This window comes from Solea senegalensis, linkage group LG7 (genome assembly GCF_019176455.1).
Source record: "Solea senegalensis isolate Sse05_10M linkage group LG7, IFAPA_SoseM_1, whole genome shotgun sequence".
Lineage (NCBI taxonomy): Eukaryota > Metazoa > Chordata > Actinopteri > Pleuronectiformes > Soleidae > Solea > Solea senegalensis.
In genome coordinates, this window is record NC_058027.1 from 2,212,949 (window position 1) to 2,234,577 (window position 21,629).

Sequence of the window (21,629 nt, forward strand, 5' to 3'; positions counted from 1 at the left end):
GAGCTGCCTCACACACATGAAAAGCAACATGCCCTCCATGAATCATGAGATGAGTCATTTTCTGAAACCACTATAAACATTTTGAGTTCTTCGCCGCAATGAAAGCAGGAAATCTCGGCTCCAACAACTTCCTGTCTCTGGTGGCCATAGTAGCTGTAGTGGTGTTCAGCTTCCCACTGGTGAAAAGAAGCGGACGGAACAAAGGCACACAGTCACTTCGTGGCCTGAAAGAGTGTGTAATTTGCAGCTTGTATTCAAATGTGGGTTATTTAGTCTCTCTGGCACTGGATTTCCCAGTCGTTGCTTGTAATAAATTCCCACAAGAGCTTTTTTTTTGTTTTGTTTATCAATGGTTGTGTTTTGTTATCACGGCTGACACAGATCAGACGGACTCTCTGCCCTGAAGCTGTCCTGGATTCACATGGTTTGGAGGCGGCGCTGCTAACATTAATATGTTTGCTTTTTTCCCCTCAGGGAGCAGCACATGTGCTTTTAAAGCCTCTTCTACTCTAAAATGAGCACGTATGCATGTGATTTTCAAATCCTTGTTAAACTGCTGAAAGAAGAAGAAGAAGAAGAAGCTCTAACAGCATCCTGTTGCCCACTCCTGCATCACCTGTGTGGAGCTCAGTGATAACATTACGTTACACATGTTACTAACTACGTCCTTCCTTCAAATAATACAATGAATTTAGATAAAATTAAAAAGAAAACTGAGCCGGGATTCAGTAATCGGTTATTAATTGATTTCTAACTATTTTTATTGGCGATTAATCTGTTTTTTCAGATTTTTCGGCTCTTTAAATGATAATAAATAAAAATAATATTGAAACAATATGAATTGTTTGCGCCATTTAACAAAGACATCATTAAAACGGAATCAGTTTGGTTTCTGGACAACTTTTGGACCAAACCTCATGTCCAACGATGTCGATTATGAAAGTGCCGCTCTCCAGTGGTTAAAAAAAAAAAGTGTGATGTTTGCTTAAAAAGTGTGTTTGTGTTGGAAATGAAGATGGAATTATTTTGCATTCCTTCCAAAACTGAAGCAGACAAAGAAAATCATTCACCGAGGTGCAGATAAAAGTAAACACTGATTCGCATTGGTCATAAAAATAAAACTTCATGATTTATGTCACTAGTTAATGTCACGTCACCAATTTCAAGTTTTTCAAAGCTTTCAAAAACCTTTAAGCATATTTAAAATAAACAACATCCTGACTAAAGTTGTGTATTGCATAGACTCAGATTTCTGCTGAATATTAAATTCTATTCTCTAAAGTGATGATAAAGATGATAAGTTCAGTGGTGATTTTGGTCTTTTCATCAGATTTAACAAAATAAAAAGCCGTAGACTTCAGATTTTTCATTATTATTTTAATATTTTGACATTGGGTATGATCAGTATTTGTTACCTTGCTCAGAGGCACCTCGGCCCCTGACCTGTCCTGGGATGTAAGTCATCAATCTGAATTTGTCATGACCATATAGAACCAGATGAGAATGGAATTTGGTAAAATATTTAGTTTGAGGTTAAATGATATTTGATTTTGCATAGTTTGCATAATTATTTATTAATAAACGACTGACTCGATTCAATATTCGGTACATTTTCTAGTACAGTTATAAAATAGTTTTTGGTTTCTTCTTCTTCGTCATCAGAAACACAGGAGGATATACGAAGCTGTCGGTGAGAGCTTTGGAATATATTTCTGGAGATAAAATCACACACAAATTTCAATAAATTGCAAATGCACCCGCAGTCAACACCTGGTTTTTGTTAATATCACGAAAAACCAGCACCTTTTTGCAACGTAAGGAAGCGAAGAAGAGGCGAGGAGGGTTTATATAAGGGGATAAATAATGACAAGAGAAGCAGAGGAAAAGAGATGAAAGTCAGAGCCAAATGCAAATGGTGGCCTTCACGCTCATCACAGTGATTTGTTTTTTCATGCCCATCCGCACGCGTGGTGAATGAGCCGGTGGCCAGCCCTCGCCCTGCTCTGCTCTCATAACTGTCAGGAGATCCTTTATCTGACGGACCTTTATTTACAGCTTTAATTTCCTGAGCTTTATGTGTTCTGCTGCCACTTCACACCGCTGTGACGCGCTGGCCGCGCGCGTCTGGAATGTGCTGCAAATGTTTGGACGGGCAAACGTCCCCTGAGCTTTCATTACATTCCGTGTTTGCGCGGTAAATCGTGTCCTCGGGGGGGGAGATTTTTGTCTCTTAGATGACTCTCATTTTTCCCCCTCAGAGTGGGAGACCTTTAGCTGACGCCGTCCCGGTCGTGTTGTTGCCACCTGTTTCTCAGTCTGAGGCAGGTAAGAGAGGGTTGCCGTGACAGTGTCTGTAAATCAATCCCATTCTCTTGCAAACAAAGATTGATCCCACACTGGCCTGATGGTTGCTGTGTGCTGGGATCCAGACCTCACATTTGAGTGGGATGATATCAGACAGATTCATGGCACACGAGTCCGCCAGTTCAAAGAGGCATGAAATAAACACTGTAGGCCACTGCCAGTAAAAGAAGCAGCATAAGTAAGCTGTCCAGCCTCTCCAGTGGAGCGTGGGATGGAAATGCTGCAGAAAACCTTGTTTATTGTCTTAACGTGTGTAGATTCTCACATATACAATCAATTGTTTTATCCGGAAATTCTTGCGGTTGTGTGCAAATCAAATTATTTCAAAAGTCCCTGCATCTTTTCTGGAATGGAATTGCAGGAGGTCAAAAATGTTTTATTTTTTTTTGTTTTGTTTTTTTAATTAAAAGCTTTGGTTTGTGTTGACTGTCGCACAGTTGTGTTGCTGATTTTAATTTATTTCAAACCGCGGCGGCGTACCTCGGCTTTACCTTGAGTGGTAAAGCGTTTCTAAATAAAGTCACAAAAGCATCCGCGTAGATTTGCGTTTTTTCTTTCTTTTCTTTTCTTTTGTTTGTGCGCGTGTAACTCTCAAGGTCCTCAAAGACCTGCCGCCAAAGACTTCATTCCATAAACATGCTTTTCACAGGTAATTAATTTGTTTTAATCACAGAAAGAAACCAAATGGAATTTCAGAAATGTCTGTCATTGTAAACGCTCACAGTTACCTGTTGATCAAACCTGAATTCTTTTGATATTGCTGTTAAAATTATGCAAAAGTCAGGATGTGTCTTTGTAACGAGCAGGAAATGTTGAATTTTGAAACCACACGGTAATTATAGTTTTACACACTGTGGCCTTAAGTATTGTGGGCCATTATGGGGTGCACAAAAGTCATTCACTGCATCATTACCGCGCCCTCTGAGATAACGGCACAAAAGAACTCCACGTGGAAAATTACATTTGAGACCTCTCATCTGCTCTTTCATTACCCTGCTTTCTCTGATGGGTGAAATGGGTTCTCTTAATTTAAGAAGCTGGATTCCAGCTTGGTGAGTGATTTATGTAATCTCACTGTAAGTGTAATTTCTCATAATGCCATGTCACAGCTACTCCTCTGCTTAGCTACCACATTCACTTATCGCATTGTGGGCCGTCTTTCCCCTGCGTCTCACAAATAAGCCCATTTCTATGGTGTACACCCTGAAGACAGAAGTATGCAATTATCTGCTCTGCCACAAGTGCGTCTATGGCTGACATTCATACCTTCTTTTGACAGACGTAATTAGTCTACGGATTCTAAGGCACTAAGAGACTGGCTTCATTGACAGCTCTGCCAGGTTATTCACAGATTGCAGCCAGTCGATGGGATTCAAAGAAACTATTGAAGCTGCGGCTGAGATTCATGACGTCTTATTTCAGTGTTTATACGAGGACAGCAACAACAGAAGAGAAACACCTTGATCTCACACCACAGGTTGATGGGTTTACTTGATCAAAGAGGTTTTAAGTCTCTTTTCTAATACTGGTATTTAAGAAGAGCGAGACGTCCACTGTTAAACCACGAGGAACCATGAAATGATGTTCTTCTACTTCTCCCTGATGGACTGCGGTTTTATTCTGGTCCTGGTCTCTGATTGGCTGGAGTTGCGTATTTTGAGAGGTTACGCGTCGTGATTGCGGACCGCTAGGTTTTTTTTTTCTCGAGGGTGTCCATTTTTTATTTATTTTTTAAAAATAACCTTCACGTGATTCATTATTTTTGTCCTGAGGCAGCTTTATTTATATAGCGCACTTCAGACACAGAGGCAACTCAGTGTGCTTTACATGAAACAAACATTTAACAGTAAGAATTGGAGAAATAAAAATACAAAAACATCCATTTAGCCACCTTTTAAAAGTTAAAAGATCTCCTTTTTTTTGCCATTTCATTCAGATTCGTCATGCGCCTTAATCTGTGTCCAGATCTGATCCCAAAAACCACATTCAGAGGAGGTTTGGCGACACGTGTGGAAACAATCCGTTACCCAGAATGCATTAGAAGCTGCCTCATCAGCTGACATCCTCCACAGCCGAAAACCATGTTCCCAACGATCTTGACACAATAGAAATCTGAACTTATGTGAACTTTGACGAGTTTTGCTGCGTTCATTTCAGCCCGTTCCCCCGAAAGCAGGTGTGACCAATCGGATCGACCGATACTAGTGACTCCATCCATCTTGGTGTAAAATTTAAACGATTTTAATTGGTCAAAACATTGACCCACATTTTTGACTTTCAAACCTTTAATGAAACTTTCACATGTTCCTCTTGTAGTCAGACAATAACAGTGGGAGGAGCTGAGGTTAATGTAATTCATTGCATGTTACTCTAACAGTAGTCATTTCCTGATGTGTGGCTTTGGAAGAAAAGCACCTGCAGAAGAGGGGCAAACATCCGTGTGTGTGAGAATCAATTTGCTTTAATGGACAGAGCCACAAGTCACCGAGGAATACTTACAGCATCACTTTATCAACCGTAACATATCACAGAAGTGAAACACATCCAGGGCTCATGCAACATTCATAGAAATCCATGTTTGGATGGATGTTAAAATCTTTAGAGGTGTGGAAGCATTCAAAAATAAAGTTTAACATGTTGCAGTTGACGCAGAAGAATATCTTTGCAAAGTCCCGGCATTTCTGTTTCCACTTCCAGCTTTTACAAACCGCTGTAATTCATTGTTTGGACCCGACGAGGGTTTTATTTTCCTCAGAACCTCGTCTTGCTGTGGAAATGTAAGCTGGAAGTGATTACGAGCACAGTTCATCATTTGGTCGGGATGAGAGGAGCACGTCTTTAAAGAACCCCAGCCTTTTAGTGGTTGAAATGGGAGGTTTTTTCTCCCCCCTCCCTCATCAGTTTGTGAGGGAGTTCTGCAGTGTCAGCAGTCGGCGCACAAAAACGGAATTCAGTAAAAGCTCTCTGTGAGTTTTTTTCCCCCGACAGCTTCTCCCATCCCCCCCTTTCCCCCTCATGAACTGACATGCTGGAAGAAACATATGCTACTTTTCCCACTTCCTGACAGCCTGTGAGGCTTGAACAGGATCTTGCTCAGGGAGGAAGTCGTTGTCTGGAAAGAGTGAGGATGTGATGGGAGGGAAATCTCAGTGACTTTTGTTGCTTTAACAAAAAGTAAAACATCAAGATGGTGCCAATGGAGTTGTGTTACTTTATACTAAAAGTCCACTCGGTTTCTCTTTAGTCCTGAGATGGACGTGTCACTCAGAGGTTAGCGGAAGTAAAACTCAGTGTAGATGTTGTGACCAAACATCTTGTGCAGTCTGAACTGTCTGTGCAGCAGCAGCAGCAGCAGCAGCAGCAGCATGCCAACAGCAACAGCTGAGTTCTCCATCCCGCGTGCACTGCACTCTGGATATTTTCGGTGCACTCGGGAACATTTGACAGAGCTCGCGGGCCAATACACAATCACACTCCTACAATGTGAAAAACATGACGCCAAAGCCGGTGTTACACAGTGTGATTAATCACGGGGCAATTACATTATAGAAAACTACTGAACACTTAAAAGCAGCAGTTGTTATTTCTCTCTCTTGCCTTTCAGAAGATTGAAGTATTTATTGCTTTTGTTTTGAGTTTTTTAGAGCTCTGAAGTTCTTTGAAGTTCAACATTCAGTGCGATGCTTATGTTATTTACAAATGTGGAAGGATTTACCTGTGTGCAGGGATCTGGATCTGGATCTGGATCATGTGATCCACACAGAGTGAGATATGCTGCTCACAGCGAGACAGACAAACCTCCACAACGCCAGTTTTTGGAGTTCCTTTTTTATGTGACTTGTGTCAGAGTGGCTCGGAGTCTCGTGTTGGACCTTCTGTACACAGAATGCTTCCCATTCATGAAGGCCACACACCGACTATTAACCACATCACTGCTGGACCTCATTTTACCATATGCACACTTCATGGGCGCCCGGTAATCTGTGCAATCACAGAGTTGTATACAGTATAATGCAGTATAGTCGGCTGGTTTCTGTAAACTGGACTTGTTCTGACGTTGTGCTCCTGATACCGCCGCCACATAACGACACAGTCCTCGGTTCACCAGCGGCAGATTCATCCGAGCGTTTGTTGGTCTTGTCAATAGCTGCTGGCGACATGAGACGCTCTTCAGTTGTGTGAGCAGCTTGGTAAGACACACAAAGTTGTTTGGTTCTTGGACTGTCTGAAACAGAAACTGACTCTGTGTTTCATCTCTGTTTGTATATTTCGTTGACTTATTTTCACTTATGTTTAATGATCTTTGCTCAAGAGCACATCAGCACTGTGAGGAATGGGAGTGGCCAATGCCACTCTCTTATTTCCCGATCCAGATTCATCGCTCCGGGTCAAACTAGCATCTTTTCGGGAGACTGTTGTGCTTCGGCTTCCAAAAATCTTGGATGAGGTTAGAAAAATGAACGTATCTTGAGCTAAGCTAAAACTTTAGTGTTGTTTCGTGTTTATTATCATTATCCCGAGTATTTAACTGATCTCTTAATGAGGCTGTGAAAAAGGAAGCTCAACAAGAGAAAGTGTCTCAGTTGCTCAAATTCACAACTCTAACCCCATCACATGGCGATGCTGTTTGTTTGTCCGCTGCTTGTCAACGCTGTGTTCTCAGTTGTCTAACGTTTACGAGGACGCGTCGGCTGTTCTTTTGTGCGGATTAACAGTTTGGACGTGTCTTTGTTTGTTTGGGAATTCCAGGTCTCTCCCTAGTCTGCTCCAGGCTTCTGCTTGGAGAGCCCGACCGCCACGATTGATCCCAGCAGCTGGAGCGGCAGCGAGAGCCCTGCCGAGGACCTGGAGAGGATGAGCGACTCGGCGGACAAGCCTGTGGACAACGACGCCGAGGGAGTGTGGAGCCCTGACATTGAACAGAGCTTCCAGGAAGCGCTGGCTATCTACCCTCCATGTGGACGCAGGAAGATCATCCTCTCTGATGAGGGGAAGATGTACGGTGAGTACAGAGGAGTTATTTGCGGCCTTACGGCTGCTCACAGGGTTTAAAATGCATGAAAACCGAGATCCTTGAGGGTCGTTTGCTGCAGCTTTACAGAATGAATTGATACTTTAACCTAAGACAGTGGCTTTTCATTGTTGCTTTGCTCTCCTCCACCAACTGTTTCCTCTGGATGATGGAGGTTCAGACTTTATTTTAGGTAACAAAGACCAGTTTGACCTACTTCTTCATTCAATGCATTCCAAAAATACGATGTGCACTGGATGCGTGTCAGTAAATGATGTGTTTCAGTGTTTCATTGGTTCTTATACATGAAGACTGAACATAAAGATTGAAAACAGCACGTTGTTGTGAGGTGACAAAAGTGACAGAAAGGCCCGCTGAAGCTCACCAAGCACTCGGTTTTTTTAATGCTGTGCACAAAAAAAAAAGAATTGCCCTAAACTCTTGTGGTTGTGACGCTGCAGTTTTATGACCTCCAGGAAGTCGCAGCTCCTGGCCAAGAAATATACCGGCACATAACGACCCACCCTGGCTGCTGACAGAAATAACATACAAATGAGAAAAATATTATTTTAAAAGACACAAAAAAGCATACTTTCCGAAAGCGAGTGAGAAAAATTGATCAGTGCATGTGTTGTTTTTTTGGGGGTGATGTAACGTTGTAAAGTCATTTCATCATAAATCTATCTGTGGTGTGTTCTGTGATAGTGGCCATAAAGCCACTACTCTGCTTCTAGAAGTGCAAATTTATAAGTAAAGCAGCATGAACTATTAGTTGGTAGCAGATGGTACCGCGGTTGCCACCAGCTGTGCCCCCTTTTTTCCTCCCTCCACTTTCACCAATTCCTGGCTGGGTGATGTCATGGAAAGAGGAATATTTTCTCTCTGTGGTGTTGGACCGTCTCACAGCCTGTCAGTGTCAAGTGAAAGCAGAAAGCCCCTCAGAGCATTCGCTTGCAGCTGTCATGTGACCCCCTCCAGCCAAACAAAATGTAAATTCTAGGAGTTTGCAGTGAAACCCCTCAGCTGCCACTACAAAGATGTGAGCTCAGTCAACAGGACCCTCCCCACCGTCTCTTCTCTTCCTCCAAATCTCTTGTCCCCATACGGAGCAGAGCTGCCAGAAAACCAGCTCCACTGCTGCGGATTAAAGCGAGACGATCCGTTGTTGTACAGTTAGAAATGAGCCACAGATCTCCTTCTTACGCAGCGGATGTTCTCAATATGTGTGCAAATGATTCCTCTTTTGTTGGTTTACATTTACTGTACGATCTTAGGTGCATGTCTTTCAAATCTTACCGTCAAATAATAAAACGATGCCTTTCTTTGATTTGAAAAGTGTAAGCGTAGGGAAATATTTAGTTTTTGTGGCATTGAATCCTCCTGAAAATCTGCTGAGGACAGAAGTGAAGGGCTGAATAGACAGACGTTCATCCTGCCAGATGTGCTCTGTATCTGGTTTCATGTTGTCTCACCACCAGTGGCACAATCCTTCGTCGGTCTGTCTGTCTGGACACGGTGAATCAGAACACTTCAGTGTAGGGATATGAGATAAATTGGTGAAGTTGACGCAGCAGATGGTTAAATGTTGATCAGTTTCTCAAAGTTTTATAAGTAACAGATACTAACATTAGTCTCATTAATGGTCGCTCTTTGCCTCGGCCTTCAACTGTTGCTGCGTCCCAGTGCCAACGCGATTATGTCATGAACTTCATTCCCCTGAAGCCAGAGAGGACTCATTAAATCTTAGAAAAACCAGAGAGAGAGAGCGAGAGCAGCCAGTCCAAGAACATTACAGTGGATTTTGGACGGTGTCATGTGTGGACACTTAAACCTGTAATTACTCGCTGCTCTTTGTAATTTCAACATTTCGAAGCCTCCGTCAAACTGAAACAGTGTTGTGAATCTGTTAAGGAATTCTTAGAATGTCTCTTACCAAATTCCTCCTCAAACACATTCACACTTTTTTTATATAGTGAAATGCTTTATGTCTCTGAGTCGGCCGACACCGTCCATTACCAAGCTGGGGCGATTCTTTTTTAGAATCGATGAATCTGTCGATTATTTTCTCGATTAATCGAGTATTTTTGTCCATAAAATGTAGTTAAAATGTTGAAAACCTGGAAATCAACATGTTCTCTAATATCTTTTCAGTTTTAATGATTTTTTTTTTGTCAAATGGAGCAAAGAAACCAGAACATATTCTCATTTAAGAAGCTGAAAAATCAGAAAAAAACCCTCTGAAAGTGATAAACCGATGATCCGAATAGCCGACGATGAATTTAGTCATCGATTAATAATCGAATAATTGCTGCAGCCCTAGAGCAAGATAGTCTGACTATGTTATTTTCATGACAATTGGAGGAAATTGTTTAAAGATATATAGCTATATGTAGTATAGAGACATTTTTTGCGTGGAAATAAATCCAATATTTCAGTTTCAAGAAATATGAAATGAAATCCAAGCGCTGTTTGTTTGACCCTGATGGAAAAACACGCTCTTTTCCCTGTGAGAACATGGATTCTTGTTTTTAGGCGTCTCTCGGATGCCATCGGGGATGTAAACAATGACGATTGCAAAGGACTGAATTCTTTAACGCGCGGCGTATATGACGCGGTGATCCGTGTCGATACGGTTTGTGACAAACACGCAACACAAAAACTTCTCATGGCATCTGAGATGAAGGAGACAGGTATTTTATAGTTGACAGACTCTGGGGGAAAGCATAGTGTTCCACACAGAGAGCTCATCACAAGAGGAGCTGCCTTGAGTGCCCTTAAGCCCTTTGTTATCGTGGGGTAGAGTGCAGTTAATTAGCAACAGTCTCTATAGCAACTGTGTTGCAGTACAAAACATTTTCTAATTTCTGCTTCTTAGCTTATTGTTGTGTTTACCTGAAGTGTTTCAGATACATGGAGTCTGGCGTTGGCTCTGATTGTAACTGCGGTGGAAGATCTGCGTCGGCTGCGTCGCCGAAGCCTTTTGCTTTAGCCGCAGAGTTTACTCAGGAGAATATTTTAAAAAGTAAAGGGAGATGGAGGACGCTGGCCCCCGGCCAAACGCCCAAGACGCTGCACTTGCATAATTTACCTGCTGTGCCAGGCTGCATTCATTTATCCCAGAAATAGAGTCGATAAATGAAACGACACGTTTCACTCAAATTGTATGTTTATTCATTGAGTTATGTATTTTTCACTTGCACCGCAAGCTAAATGACAACGGTGACTTTCTCTCAGTTATAGGAAATAACTGGATTTTATTCCATCGACTGACAAAATACTCCACTGATGTGACTGTAGTGTTGTTGTTTTTCTTCTTTGTTCTTGCCAAAGCCGTCAGTTTTGTCTTTATTGGACATTAATGATGGACTTTTATTAAACTTCGGAGTCATTTGATGACTTTTGCTCCGTTCATTATTTTTACATAGTCACCAATCCAACTTTATTTATAAAGCACTTTAAAAAACTACAACAGCTGAAACAAAGTGCTGTACAACAGAGATAAATAAATATAAGACATGACATCATAGGCCTAGACAACAAACAATAAAACAATGCAATACTAACATACATTAACAAAAAATAACTAATAATAATAGAAACGATGTCGTAACACTCCTGTCACGGACGTGATGCTGGCTTCTGTCCACATGTGACATTTGATGTAAAGCCTCTCCTGTTACCACTGTGCTGTTTGCCCTGCCATGTCGTCAGTGATCCAGCCCAGACCCCTCCTGTGGGAACTAAGTGGCACTTGGTTTGCAGAGATGCCAAGGATGAGTTAGATATAATGAGCAGACCTGGCTTGCCCCCGATGGCCCAGTGCTGTGCTCCTCTGGGTCTCGTCTCACCGGGCCGAGCATGCTCCGAGACGGAGCGAGCGGATCTGATCCCCCCCGCTGGGCAGATAATGAGGAATTCTGGGATCAGCTCAGGCTCCCCGAGTCACCTGCATTCACTCAGAATGGAGTGTGAGGAACTTCATTGCAGGAGAGACATCACACACCTCCAGAATAATCCTTCATTTGTTCCCCTGCCATTGTCAGAGTGAGGCGGCCGTGTTTTCACACACACACTAGTGAAAAAAGTCCAATTATTTTACGTTTTTTTTTTTTTTTTTTTTTTTTTAAAAGGACAAACTGTCAAAGGTGTAAAAAAAGCACTGATGCAGGTATGACGAGGAAGTGAAGAAGCCATTTTGAGTTGAGATTACAGGGTTTGCAGGTTAGATTGTAAGGAACTGGTCAGGAACTGGGCGGCTGTTCAGATGCTTCATAACTGAAAGCTTGACACAATGACGGGGATCAAACGCGCGTGTGTGTGTGTGTGTGTGTGTGTGTGTGTCGTCGCCGCAGATGGGTCGACGGGAATTTCATTCATTTCAAAAACGGTGCACCACATGTCGGACTCAAACGGAGGAACATTTGGTTTCGTCTTATTTATGACGGCGTCGGTGTTTCGGCAAAAGCGAGAGAGGACGTGAGAGGTGGAGAGGAACTGTGTCGAGCGGACTTTGTGTTGTGATATGTTCATGGAAGATTCCTTGGTCTAGAATCGTGCAGTGAGCGCTTCATATATGTAGAGTAGAGCTGCGACGAACCATTATTTTCGTTCTCGATTCATCGAGTAATCGCTTGGTCCATAAAATGTCAGAGAACGTCGATCGGTGTTTGTCAGACGCTCTCGGATGATTTCTTTGTTTATATGGAGAAAATAAACCAGAAATATTCACATTTAAGAAGCGAAAACAATCAGAAATCTTGTTTAATTGTCAACTATTTAGATAATTGATTCATCGAGTAATTGTTTCAGCTCTGAGTTTTTTTGTGTAATTCAACAGTGTATATGATGCAGTATGTAACATTGGCACGTAATTACACACCTAATTATATAGTGTATGTACATATATCATGATGTGATGTTAAAATAAGCTGTGCTGGTCCCTGTGCACAGATTGTTTTGCAGTGAGCTGCACTCATGGGTCTAATACGCGGCTCAGCCACAACAATAACACTGCTAACTGCTTCTTTAATGCTGCCGCTGATCCGTGTGTTTGTGACCATGGAAAAAGCCGTGGAGAAGAAGTTAAAGTTTAGAAATGTTTTAGAGCGTTAGTTGCAGCTCTAATATGACATTACAGATGGAGCTGAGAGTGAAGTGAATGAATTAAAAGTAAGGCACAGACACAACATCACACTCGCTCACCTGGTTTATTTGTTACCTGTCAAATAATGTTAATAATTACCTACAATCAACTGGATTTGACCGCCTTTGTTCTGCAGCACTTGTTCACACCACATCATCTTATTATCCACGCGTGCTCCCGTTCATACAAGTGCATGTTATTTCATGGCACTGATCTCGGCACTAACCTGCGACCACGTTTGCGTCGACCATAACACACCGCGTCGCCTGCGTCCTCCCGCCGGCTTGACCTCGCGTCGCGAGTTGACTTTTAAACTTCATTAAATGAACAAAGTTTGACAAAACTCGTGAAAAACACGTAACATTACAGTTCAGAAACTAGGGCTGAACGAGTTTGTATAAATATCTATTATAGCGATTTGATTGGCGATATCAGATTCATTGATTATTTTTACTGTGTGGCGTTTGTGCAGATCTGTGAGAAACAAAGACGTTCTCTTCAGTCTGTAGAATAAGACGTGTATAAATCAAGACGCTAAATCATCTAAAGTGATATTTTGGACACACATTTTTGGCTTTGACAAATATTGCGCCTCCTGCAATTTGAAAATTGTCGTAGGCTGCACTGCGACTTTGATAAGATTTAAAAGCATGGTAATGAGTTGAGTGAATGAATGAAAGGTAAAAGTAATAATCACTCAGTAATATCTGGGTATTAATAATGGAAAATGTGTGTGGTACACAGGGAGGATTCATTTCATCTTTATAAGCTATTTCCTGGATATTACTGTGTAAATAACTCAGTATTACTGTAATATTATCGCCTTTATAGCACACTTTCACCATTGACAGTCCCAAGCTAGAAATCCCATTAGAAACTGGATGATAAACAACAATATAACCTTCCTTTTACAATATTATCATCACGTTATTACTGTACCATGTGGAAATGCAGTGTTATTTCTAAAGAATGCTTCAGGTTGCACAGTTATTGAATTAATATTCACTGTCACACTGCACTGCATTTTCTTTGTTTTTTTGACTCTTCTTGCTTGCATTTCCACACCTTCAGTGGACACAGAATGGACAAACTGATTTCCAGACTGTGTGAAAGTCTTTGCACAGAGTGGTTTGACAGCAGGGCTGTGGTTCCCTGCTCGCCTGCCTGAATCAGGAGAGTAAAGAGGTGTGTCTCCGTGTCAGGCCCTCTGAGCCAGGCTTCTGGTTTCAGGTTGCACGCTCCCAATTGGCTGCTTTTGTTTGACCGAAACACAGCGAGACTCTCGGCTCCTTAAAGACGCAGCGTCACTTTTCTGGCTCCCTTTCGAGCCAAAAATCACCCGTCCTGTGTTGATTACATCATATTCCATTGATGAAACACTTTTCTTCTGACGAGCTCATCGGACACTGATGGGACCATTTTGTGTAATCAGCATATGAATGGAATCTGAATGCCAGTGTTTTTCTCTCATCCTGAACACAGGGACTTCACTCTAGTGCTAAAACACGCTGTCGGCTTCTTTCTGTGTTGTTGTTGAGAAAGAAAAAAGCTCTCTGAATACTGAGCCGCGTCATGGGAAACAAAGGACGACTGTAGACGTAAAATGATTATGCTCAACGCTCTATTATGGTCTGACCTTAATATGCTACACACGCAATTATTCCTATCGTTATCCTTGTGATCTAATAGTTAGTGCATATGTATGACTCTCCTGTTTATCTCCATTAACCTTTCAGGATCCCGCCTTACTTCAAAAAAACTTGGATTGATTAATAACTTTACGAGCGTTGAGCTCATAATTACAAAAGAATGAGTGGAGAGCTCGTCACACGTCAGCGTGAAGTTTGACTTCTCATTTACACGTTTTCCTCCTTTTGTGCTCAGACGCTGGATTGATCCTGAGAGATTGAAAATATTGATTTGACTACTTTGTTGTGCACATGCACGTGCACTTTCCCCGACTGCTTGCGACAATGTTCACACATTGGACCCGCCACACAGCCGGTTCCTCGGGAGACTCGTAATTACAGCCGTCGTTTCGGATTAATCCAACAGCCCGTCCAACTGTGGCTTCACTCCCCTGGTCGTTCGCTTCGTCTGCTCCCCTCTCCTGAGAGACACGCCTCCGCGCGATGACCGAGCCAGCCTCTGCAATAATGTATGTGATGATAAACACGGTGGCTTCTAATTGATAGAGTGATTCAGACAAGTGTTGGCTCTGCAAATTGGTCCCCGGTGAGTACATCGCACAGAGTTGGGACTAACAGGTTTCTGCTCTGGCCTTGTTGTTGGAGCGAGAGTGGGGAGAGAGGAAATGGAATGGGCTGGACCTGCTGAGTGATAAAGAGGCTGTCTCTGCCTCCTCAGCCCCGTCTGAACACAGGCGCGGTTCAGCAGAGGTTGGCTGCCGTAATCCTCTCAGTGTCTCCAGGAAGGCTCAGGTTAGTGACCTGCTGCTTTGTGATGTCTTGTAAGATTTTGAGAGAACACCTCACCTTTAATCCCCCACTGTTCAACTAACACATTAGCTCAACTGCTCCTGACCCAGCACCCCCCACGATAAAGCCTTTTATCCAGCTCAATAAGGTCATTTAAAGTTAAATATTGATTTCTTTAGATGTCCACGGGAGAAAATGGATTTTTAAAGAGCAGTTAATTACAGTTTCACACTGCATTATATGGCCAACTTAATTTTACAGGGACTGGATTTTCTAAACCCCAAGTGGTTCTTGCAGTCATTAATTAATGTGTGTTTCCAGAGCTGCATTTACTCCACTTAATCGTATATACAACATAATGTGTGTATGTATATATCTATATATATATATATAGATATATACATGTATATATGTGTGTATATATATATATCTATATATATATATACATATATATCTATATCTATCTATATATATATATATATATATATATATATATATATATATATTTATATACATCAAGTAGTGAACCGTGGTAAGGAGACCACCGAAGACCGCTAGCTCCTTTAGCTCGGATTAGCTCGTCACGGCAACAACACATTAAACCACGGGACTCTGCCTGTTTTGAAGAGTAGAACTTTATTCACACACACTTTTATTATTGTGCAGCTCTCGCTGTAAGAGGAATAACTCCAAATATGCAGGATGACAGAGATGTTGTCTCGATAAAAAAAACATTAGCACAAAGCAAGCCGATGTTCTTTTCTATGTTGATTTGAGCATTAAAATGAGAAAAAATATTTAGAAAAACATTTACAAATGTGTGATTAATCCCGAGTTAACTATGACATTAATGTCATAATGACAGCACTAATATAAACATATATAAGTCTCTAATCACAAGAAGGATGTACTTCTGCTCTCAGATAAATAGACTCAAGGATACGGGTCTTGGATGTGAATAAACACACACACAGTGTATGATAAAGAATGAAATCACAGGCAGTTCTTTCATCTTAATGAAGCAGCGACGTGCTTGATAATCCCACATTATCTAAGTAGGCTCACACAGAACAGAAAAGACGCTCATTGTCTCGGCTGCGTCCGTCTCTGGTGGAGAAATTCTCAGGCTTATAAATAAATGAGTTGCACTTAATTGAAGGTGTTTCTTTCTTTTCTTTCTTTCGTTCTCTCTTTTCTGTCCCCGTCGTTCTCGTCTAAGTGAAAAATTGATAGAGCTGTTTCCTGCGGATGTGGAAGGAACACGCATCTCAGTGTAAGGCCGGCGGTGAAAGAGCCAGCGTGAACGTAATGACACAGTGAAAGGACGGCTTTATGTAAATGATAGTGAATCAGCGCTGAATCAAAGACCAAATGTGAGATTTCCGACTATTTTAAAACTCAAAAATAGAACGTATGAACATCTCACATAGAAATGTTAACGTAAAGTACACATGGCACGTCAGTACTGAGCAACTTTATCAAGGAGATTAACATTTTAACCTGCTGGTGTTGCTCTGTTTTGTGTGTGTGTGTTGGCTGAGGCGGAGATTGTGTGTCCATTGTGTGTCAGAGAATGGCGTCAGTGTTTGGGATCATCATACCGTTGCACATGCAGCGTTTGGCCTTGACAGATTTCCATGCGTGTGTGTGTGTGTGTGTGGTGGACCCAAACAATACAGGAAGTGAACGCACCGCTAACAAGCAGCAGGTGGCCTGGAGTGGGATGTTATGAACGACACATTAATGTTGTGTTTAGGATGTATTTGAATGGATGAAGGCTGAAATCTCGTAATTTTCTCGACGATCGGTGCGTCAGCAGTCGTTGTTTGACACTGTGGAGAAATGAGCGGGGCCTCTGTGGGGGTTTGTGCTCTCGGAGTGCTTTCTCTCGTTAACATTTATTTTATTGTTGTGACTCGTGTAACTGTTGTCGCTACAACAGCGCTAAACGGACATGAACGGCATTGCTTCTTCTTCACTTGGCACGGAGTGACTTTTCCCCATTGATATTGCAAGAAAAAAAGGTTTCCTTCCCTGGCTTTGTTTATGTCTGTGTGGTGTATTGTGATGCTAATCTCTGCCTGAGACCCTTGAGCTCGGGCCGTCGTTGGCTCTACACACACCTGTGTGTTAACCCCGTGTAAAATTCACATCGTCACATTTTAGATGCTCCAACAAGAAGATATTAGGATATTTATCGTCATTAATGGGAGGACTTGATGATTGTTTAAGCAGCATGTTAGATTTTAGTTTTGTATTCGAGGTCTGGATGTATTTACTTTTTCATAAATGAATGTCATTCATGTGTCTTGATTAATTACTAAGTCCAGTGACAAGCTTATATTTCAATTTTGTTAATTAATTGAAACATTTAGTTGTTTTAAAAGCTTTTAATTATGCTTTAATCTATTCCATACTGTTCAACAATATGATAGCAAGAACAACTAAATAATTTTTATTAACATAAGGTCAAATTTGATTATTATTTTTAATTTAAATGTTTTTTTTGGCTGATCTCTTTTTTTTAAATAAAAATTTTAAATCGTGTATGTCTTATGTATATATGTTGTAAGTCCATGCGCTTAATTCATCTCCAAGAATATCTCCGTCGCTCTGTTGACGTGCACCTGTTAGTCATTTTGCCTATGGTTGCTCAGCACTGCCCCCTACCAGTGCGATACTTTCCCACACGTTCATTAAATACATGAGACGGACCGTGTAGTACATGTGTATTGCCAATATAAAGCGAGGCAGCGATGGGCATGTGCCACCTGCCTGCTTTAATTTGAACAGGAAATACGTAAATTCAGCGATTTTGACCAAAGAAATGTTGAAAACTGATTTATAGAACAGTATAGTAGACAAATTGATTTATTTTTTATCATTGTTAGTATTTTACTCGCCTCCCCTGACTGCGTGTCACTGACTTACTCTATAAAACATCGCAGGAAGACAGAATGTCTGCAGCCATACAATGTTTGACATTTCTGCTTCTCAGTGCGGCCGACTGCAGCGTGAGCTTTGTAAATCAAATCAAGTTGATGGGTTAATGATAGATCTGTCCTATAATGTGTCGGGCAGCGTCACAGGTGTGCAGACACAGAGCTGAACACACACACACACACACACACACACACGCAGGCAAACTGCCGGCTGATTCTTGGCCAGGCCGAGCTCTGTCTCATGGCAGAGTGCTGGGCCAGATGTGACTGTGGTCGTGCCTGCATTTGGAAAAAAGTGTTGTTACAGGAAATGGATGCTTTTAAAGAGGAAAAGGAAAAACAATGCCGAGCCATAAAGAATTGTTCTTGCTGCTCAAAGGATGCAAGTTAAAAGTTTTAATGTGTCGGTGCTACAGAGATGCTTAAAGGTTCTGTGTCGTCATGGCAGCAAAGATGCAGCGCTGGTTTAGTCAGGAGTGAAGTAGAGAAGGAACTGTATTGGTTTTACAACATCATATTGTTGGTGAAGTGATTTCTTTCAGAGTTCTCATGGACTGTCTTCATCAGTCCCGGGTTTGGACGTCAGTTTGTCTTCACTTCACTGTTTTCATGCAGGGTTTAAAATACCAGGAGACGCCACTGTCCTCAGTGAGAAGATTTCCAAGACAGCAGAATCAAATATGAAGCTAAAACGTTGTTGTGCTTGTGTAAGAGACTCGTCTCTCACTCCACTCCACCATGATTGTCTCCTGTGCTTGTACCTGTGTGTTTTACCGCCAAGCTGCTCACAGCAACACTGTGATGGAGGGAATCACTTTCCCAAAAAGAAAGTGGCTCTAATAGGCCTGATACTTCAGCCGACTCTGGTGAAGCTGTAACAGATGTGGAGTGTATTAATGTGAATCACACGTCTATCAGCACAGACGATGATTGCACTCTTCTTTCACTTCGTAGTGAAGCAGAAAAGACGACGCTGGAAAAAGGGAAAGATTCTTTTTTTGTTTTTTCGGTGGCTTTAATGTAACATGTAGCTATTGTGTATATATATATATATATATATATATATATACGCTTGGACGCTTGGTTCTCCCGGTGTCTCATATAGCAACAAACAAAACATCCAAATTCAAACTTGAAATGAATGAAAGTGAATGAAATTTTTCTTTGATGAATCACTTAATCAGGAGAAACAGTTGCTAACCTCAGGGACTGCATTCCACTGTCTTGTATCACATCTCTGCGTGTGCGTTCATGCCCGTGGGTCTGCTCACACTTACTGACAGCCCGTGTCACTTCTGATGTACAGTTTACAGTTTGTGTACTCAATCTCACATTCCATTCTCGTTGTAGCGGTTTCTCCCCGCGGAGTTCGCCCGCTGTTGTGTGTCCTCAGAGTTATTACATGTGAGGGTACCAGCGGACCTCCGTTCATAACCACATGCATGTTTCCAAGGTCAGTGTCTTCTAGGGAATGAATTTCAGGAGTCGAATATAAATCAAATAAATATAATTTTCCATTGCTGTAATTACTGTTCGTGTTAAAATGTGGCGACGGAAGCCCCGACATGTTGCCAGATGTGAGTGGACGATGCGGCGGATTTGATTAACGCCGTCGAGAGGCACCTGCACGCCGCCAGTGTCCCATGCAACAACCACATGATATTTAACTAAAACTTTCAAATATAATTTGAATATTAAAACGCAGTCTTTAGGCGAGTGCAGCAGTTCCCTGACCTCACTTTTAAATCAACAACTTTTCACCTGTGTGTAACTCATTTACGTAGGATGCAAATCGCCAAAATGGACACCAAAATTCAAAAAGGCCGACTTCCTGTTGAGTTGAGACCATGGTTACGGTCGACTTTTTAGTTCGTCTTGGTCGTCTTCATATTTCCACCAAGTTTCGGGTTCAGGGAACTATGCCAATATTGCATTTCCACCAGACCTGAGATTTTTATGCAAGTTAACGACCTCAAAAATGACCGGAAAGCCACGGATAGAACAATAATAATAATATCCTTGCGCAAATTTGTGCCAGGAGACGTTTCGGCCCCTGCCATTCGTGGCTCGGGCCCTAATAACAAATGGAATTAGTATGGGGTTATAGAGGAAAATTGACAGTTCTAGTGTCTTCTTTGTTGTCTCTTTTGACCAAAACTGCAGCAGGCCACCAACTGGACTGGAAAGTGTTGCACAGTCACAGTCAGTATGTGCAACACTAACCCTAACCCAGACGTGGAAAGTTTGAGCCAGGTCTAACCAAAGTCGTTGATTTGTGATGTCGTAGACCTGGAGTTCATGCTCCTGTAGGAGCGTGTGGACGGTTATTTCCGGGTGTGGTATTTGAGCTCGGTGCTCACGGAGCTGTACGCTCTCCCTGCTTGCCCCCTCACAGCCGCTGCTTCACTGGTTAATGTTCGCTCTTCTTACATACATACATACATATATGTATATATATATATATATATATGTATATATATATATGTATATATATGTATATATATGTATATATATATATATATATATATATATATATATATATGTATGTATATATATACATATATATGTATATATATATATATATACCTTAGACCGGGGGTGTCAAACATATGGCCCGTGGGCCAGAACCGGCCTGCCAGAGGGTCCAATCTGGCCCACAGGATGAATTTGTTAAAATGTCACACTACAATTACGATCTAAACGTAATGTCAAATGCAATATTTTTCACTTCCAGATACCTGTGACTAAATGTTTGTGCCTTTATAGATCCAGTGTGATGTGCAAATAGTAAATTTAGGCATGATATTGATGCAATTGCACTTATATTTCTCAAGAAATGTCATGTTTTGTTAAAATATCCTTCATTAAATGTAAAACAAAGGAGAAAAAACAAAGGAGTTCTTGTTGGTCACTATTGTTACTGGTCCGGCCCACTTGAGATGAAATTGTGCTGTATGTGGCCCCTGAACAAAAATGAGTTTGACACCCCTGCCTTAGACATAAGGTGAGAGTCCAGTTTTTCTGCTTTTTGGTTTTCCTAAGGATAAAAATCTGGCCCAAATCCTTCTGCTCACATGCCCTGGCGGTTCTCCTGATGTTGGTCCACAGTCGTCTGTGACAATACACTCCATTGTTATTCACGACAGAGGAGTTCCAGAGAGGATGCTGATGGCCAAATTGAATTTCTGACTGAATGAGGAATCAGCTGCTTGCGGATGGTCTGGAGAAAGCTGCTGGAGTGCCATTCATACATCGCAGATCCTCCAAGCTCATTAAAATTCAGAGGAGAGTTTCCTCTGGCCAGGTGGAAAGGGCTCCTCCAGCTGCTGAGCAGCAACAAATCTGCTCTGGGGGGTCACACTAAAAACATTTAATCCCCTCCCTGCTGCTCTGAGTGACAAGAACACCCCATAAAGAGTTAATATTCTTAGCCCTCAGCTTTGCTACATCTGCAGGACTTTGTTTAACCCTCAGGGCCTGACTCAGTTTTAGCCGCTTTGATCTTTCACAAAAGAAAACCTTTCAGACAAAGAAGGAACTTTAATGGATAAGTGATGGAGACAAACAGCAGCCAGGACTCACGGACGATTCTATTAAAGTTCTGACCCTGAAACAGTCGTCTTTAAGGCGTTGGACAAATTGCAGAAATGAGTCATATGATAAGGTCAAATGTAGTTAAAGTGTTTCAGAACGGTGACATAAAAGTACAGATTTAAGCGAAAATGCAGCCG

General features: G+C 41.7%; 2 protein-coding genes across 8 annotated transcripts in view; one reads left to right on the forward strand and one right to left on the reverse strand.

The window, feature by feature from the left end:
• swap70a (switching B cell complex subunit SWAP70a) overlaps window positions 1-21,629 on the reverse strand; it is a 924,354-nt gene that overhangs the window by 876,252 nt on the left and 26,473 nt on the right. The gene's annotated exons all lie outside the window — the stretch shown is intronic.
• tead1b (TEA domain family member 1b) overlaps window positions 1-21,629 on the forward strand; it is a 41,363-nt gene that overhangs the window by 4,312 nt on the left and 15,422 nt on the right. For all 7 annotated transcript variants that reach the window (XM_044029781.1, XM_044029780.1, XM_044029783.1 and 4 more), the window contains one exon: window positions 7,114-7,366. In XM_044029781.1, the coding sequence (XP_043885716.1) occupies window positions 7,219-7,366 (148 nt within the window). In that variant the 5' untranslated portion in view covers window positions 7,114-7,218. The remainder of the gene's footprint in view (window positions 1-7,113; window positions 7,367-21,629) is intronic.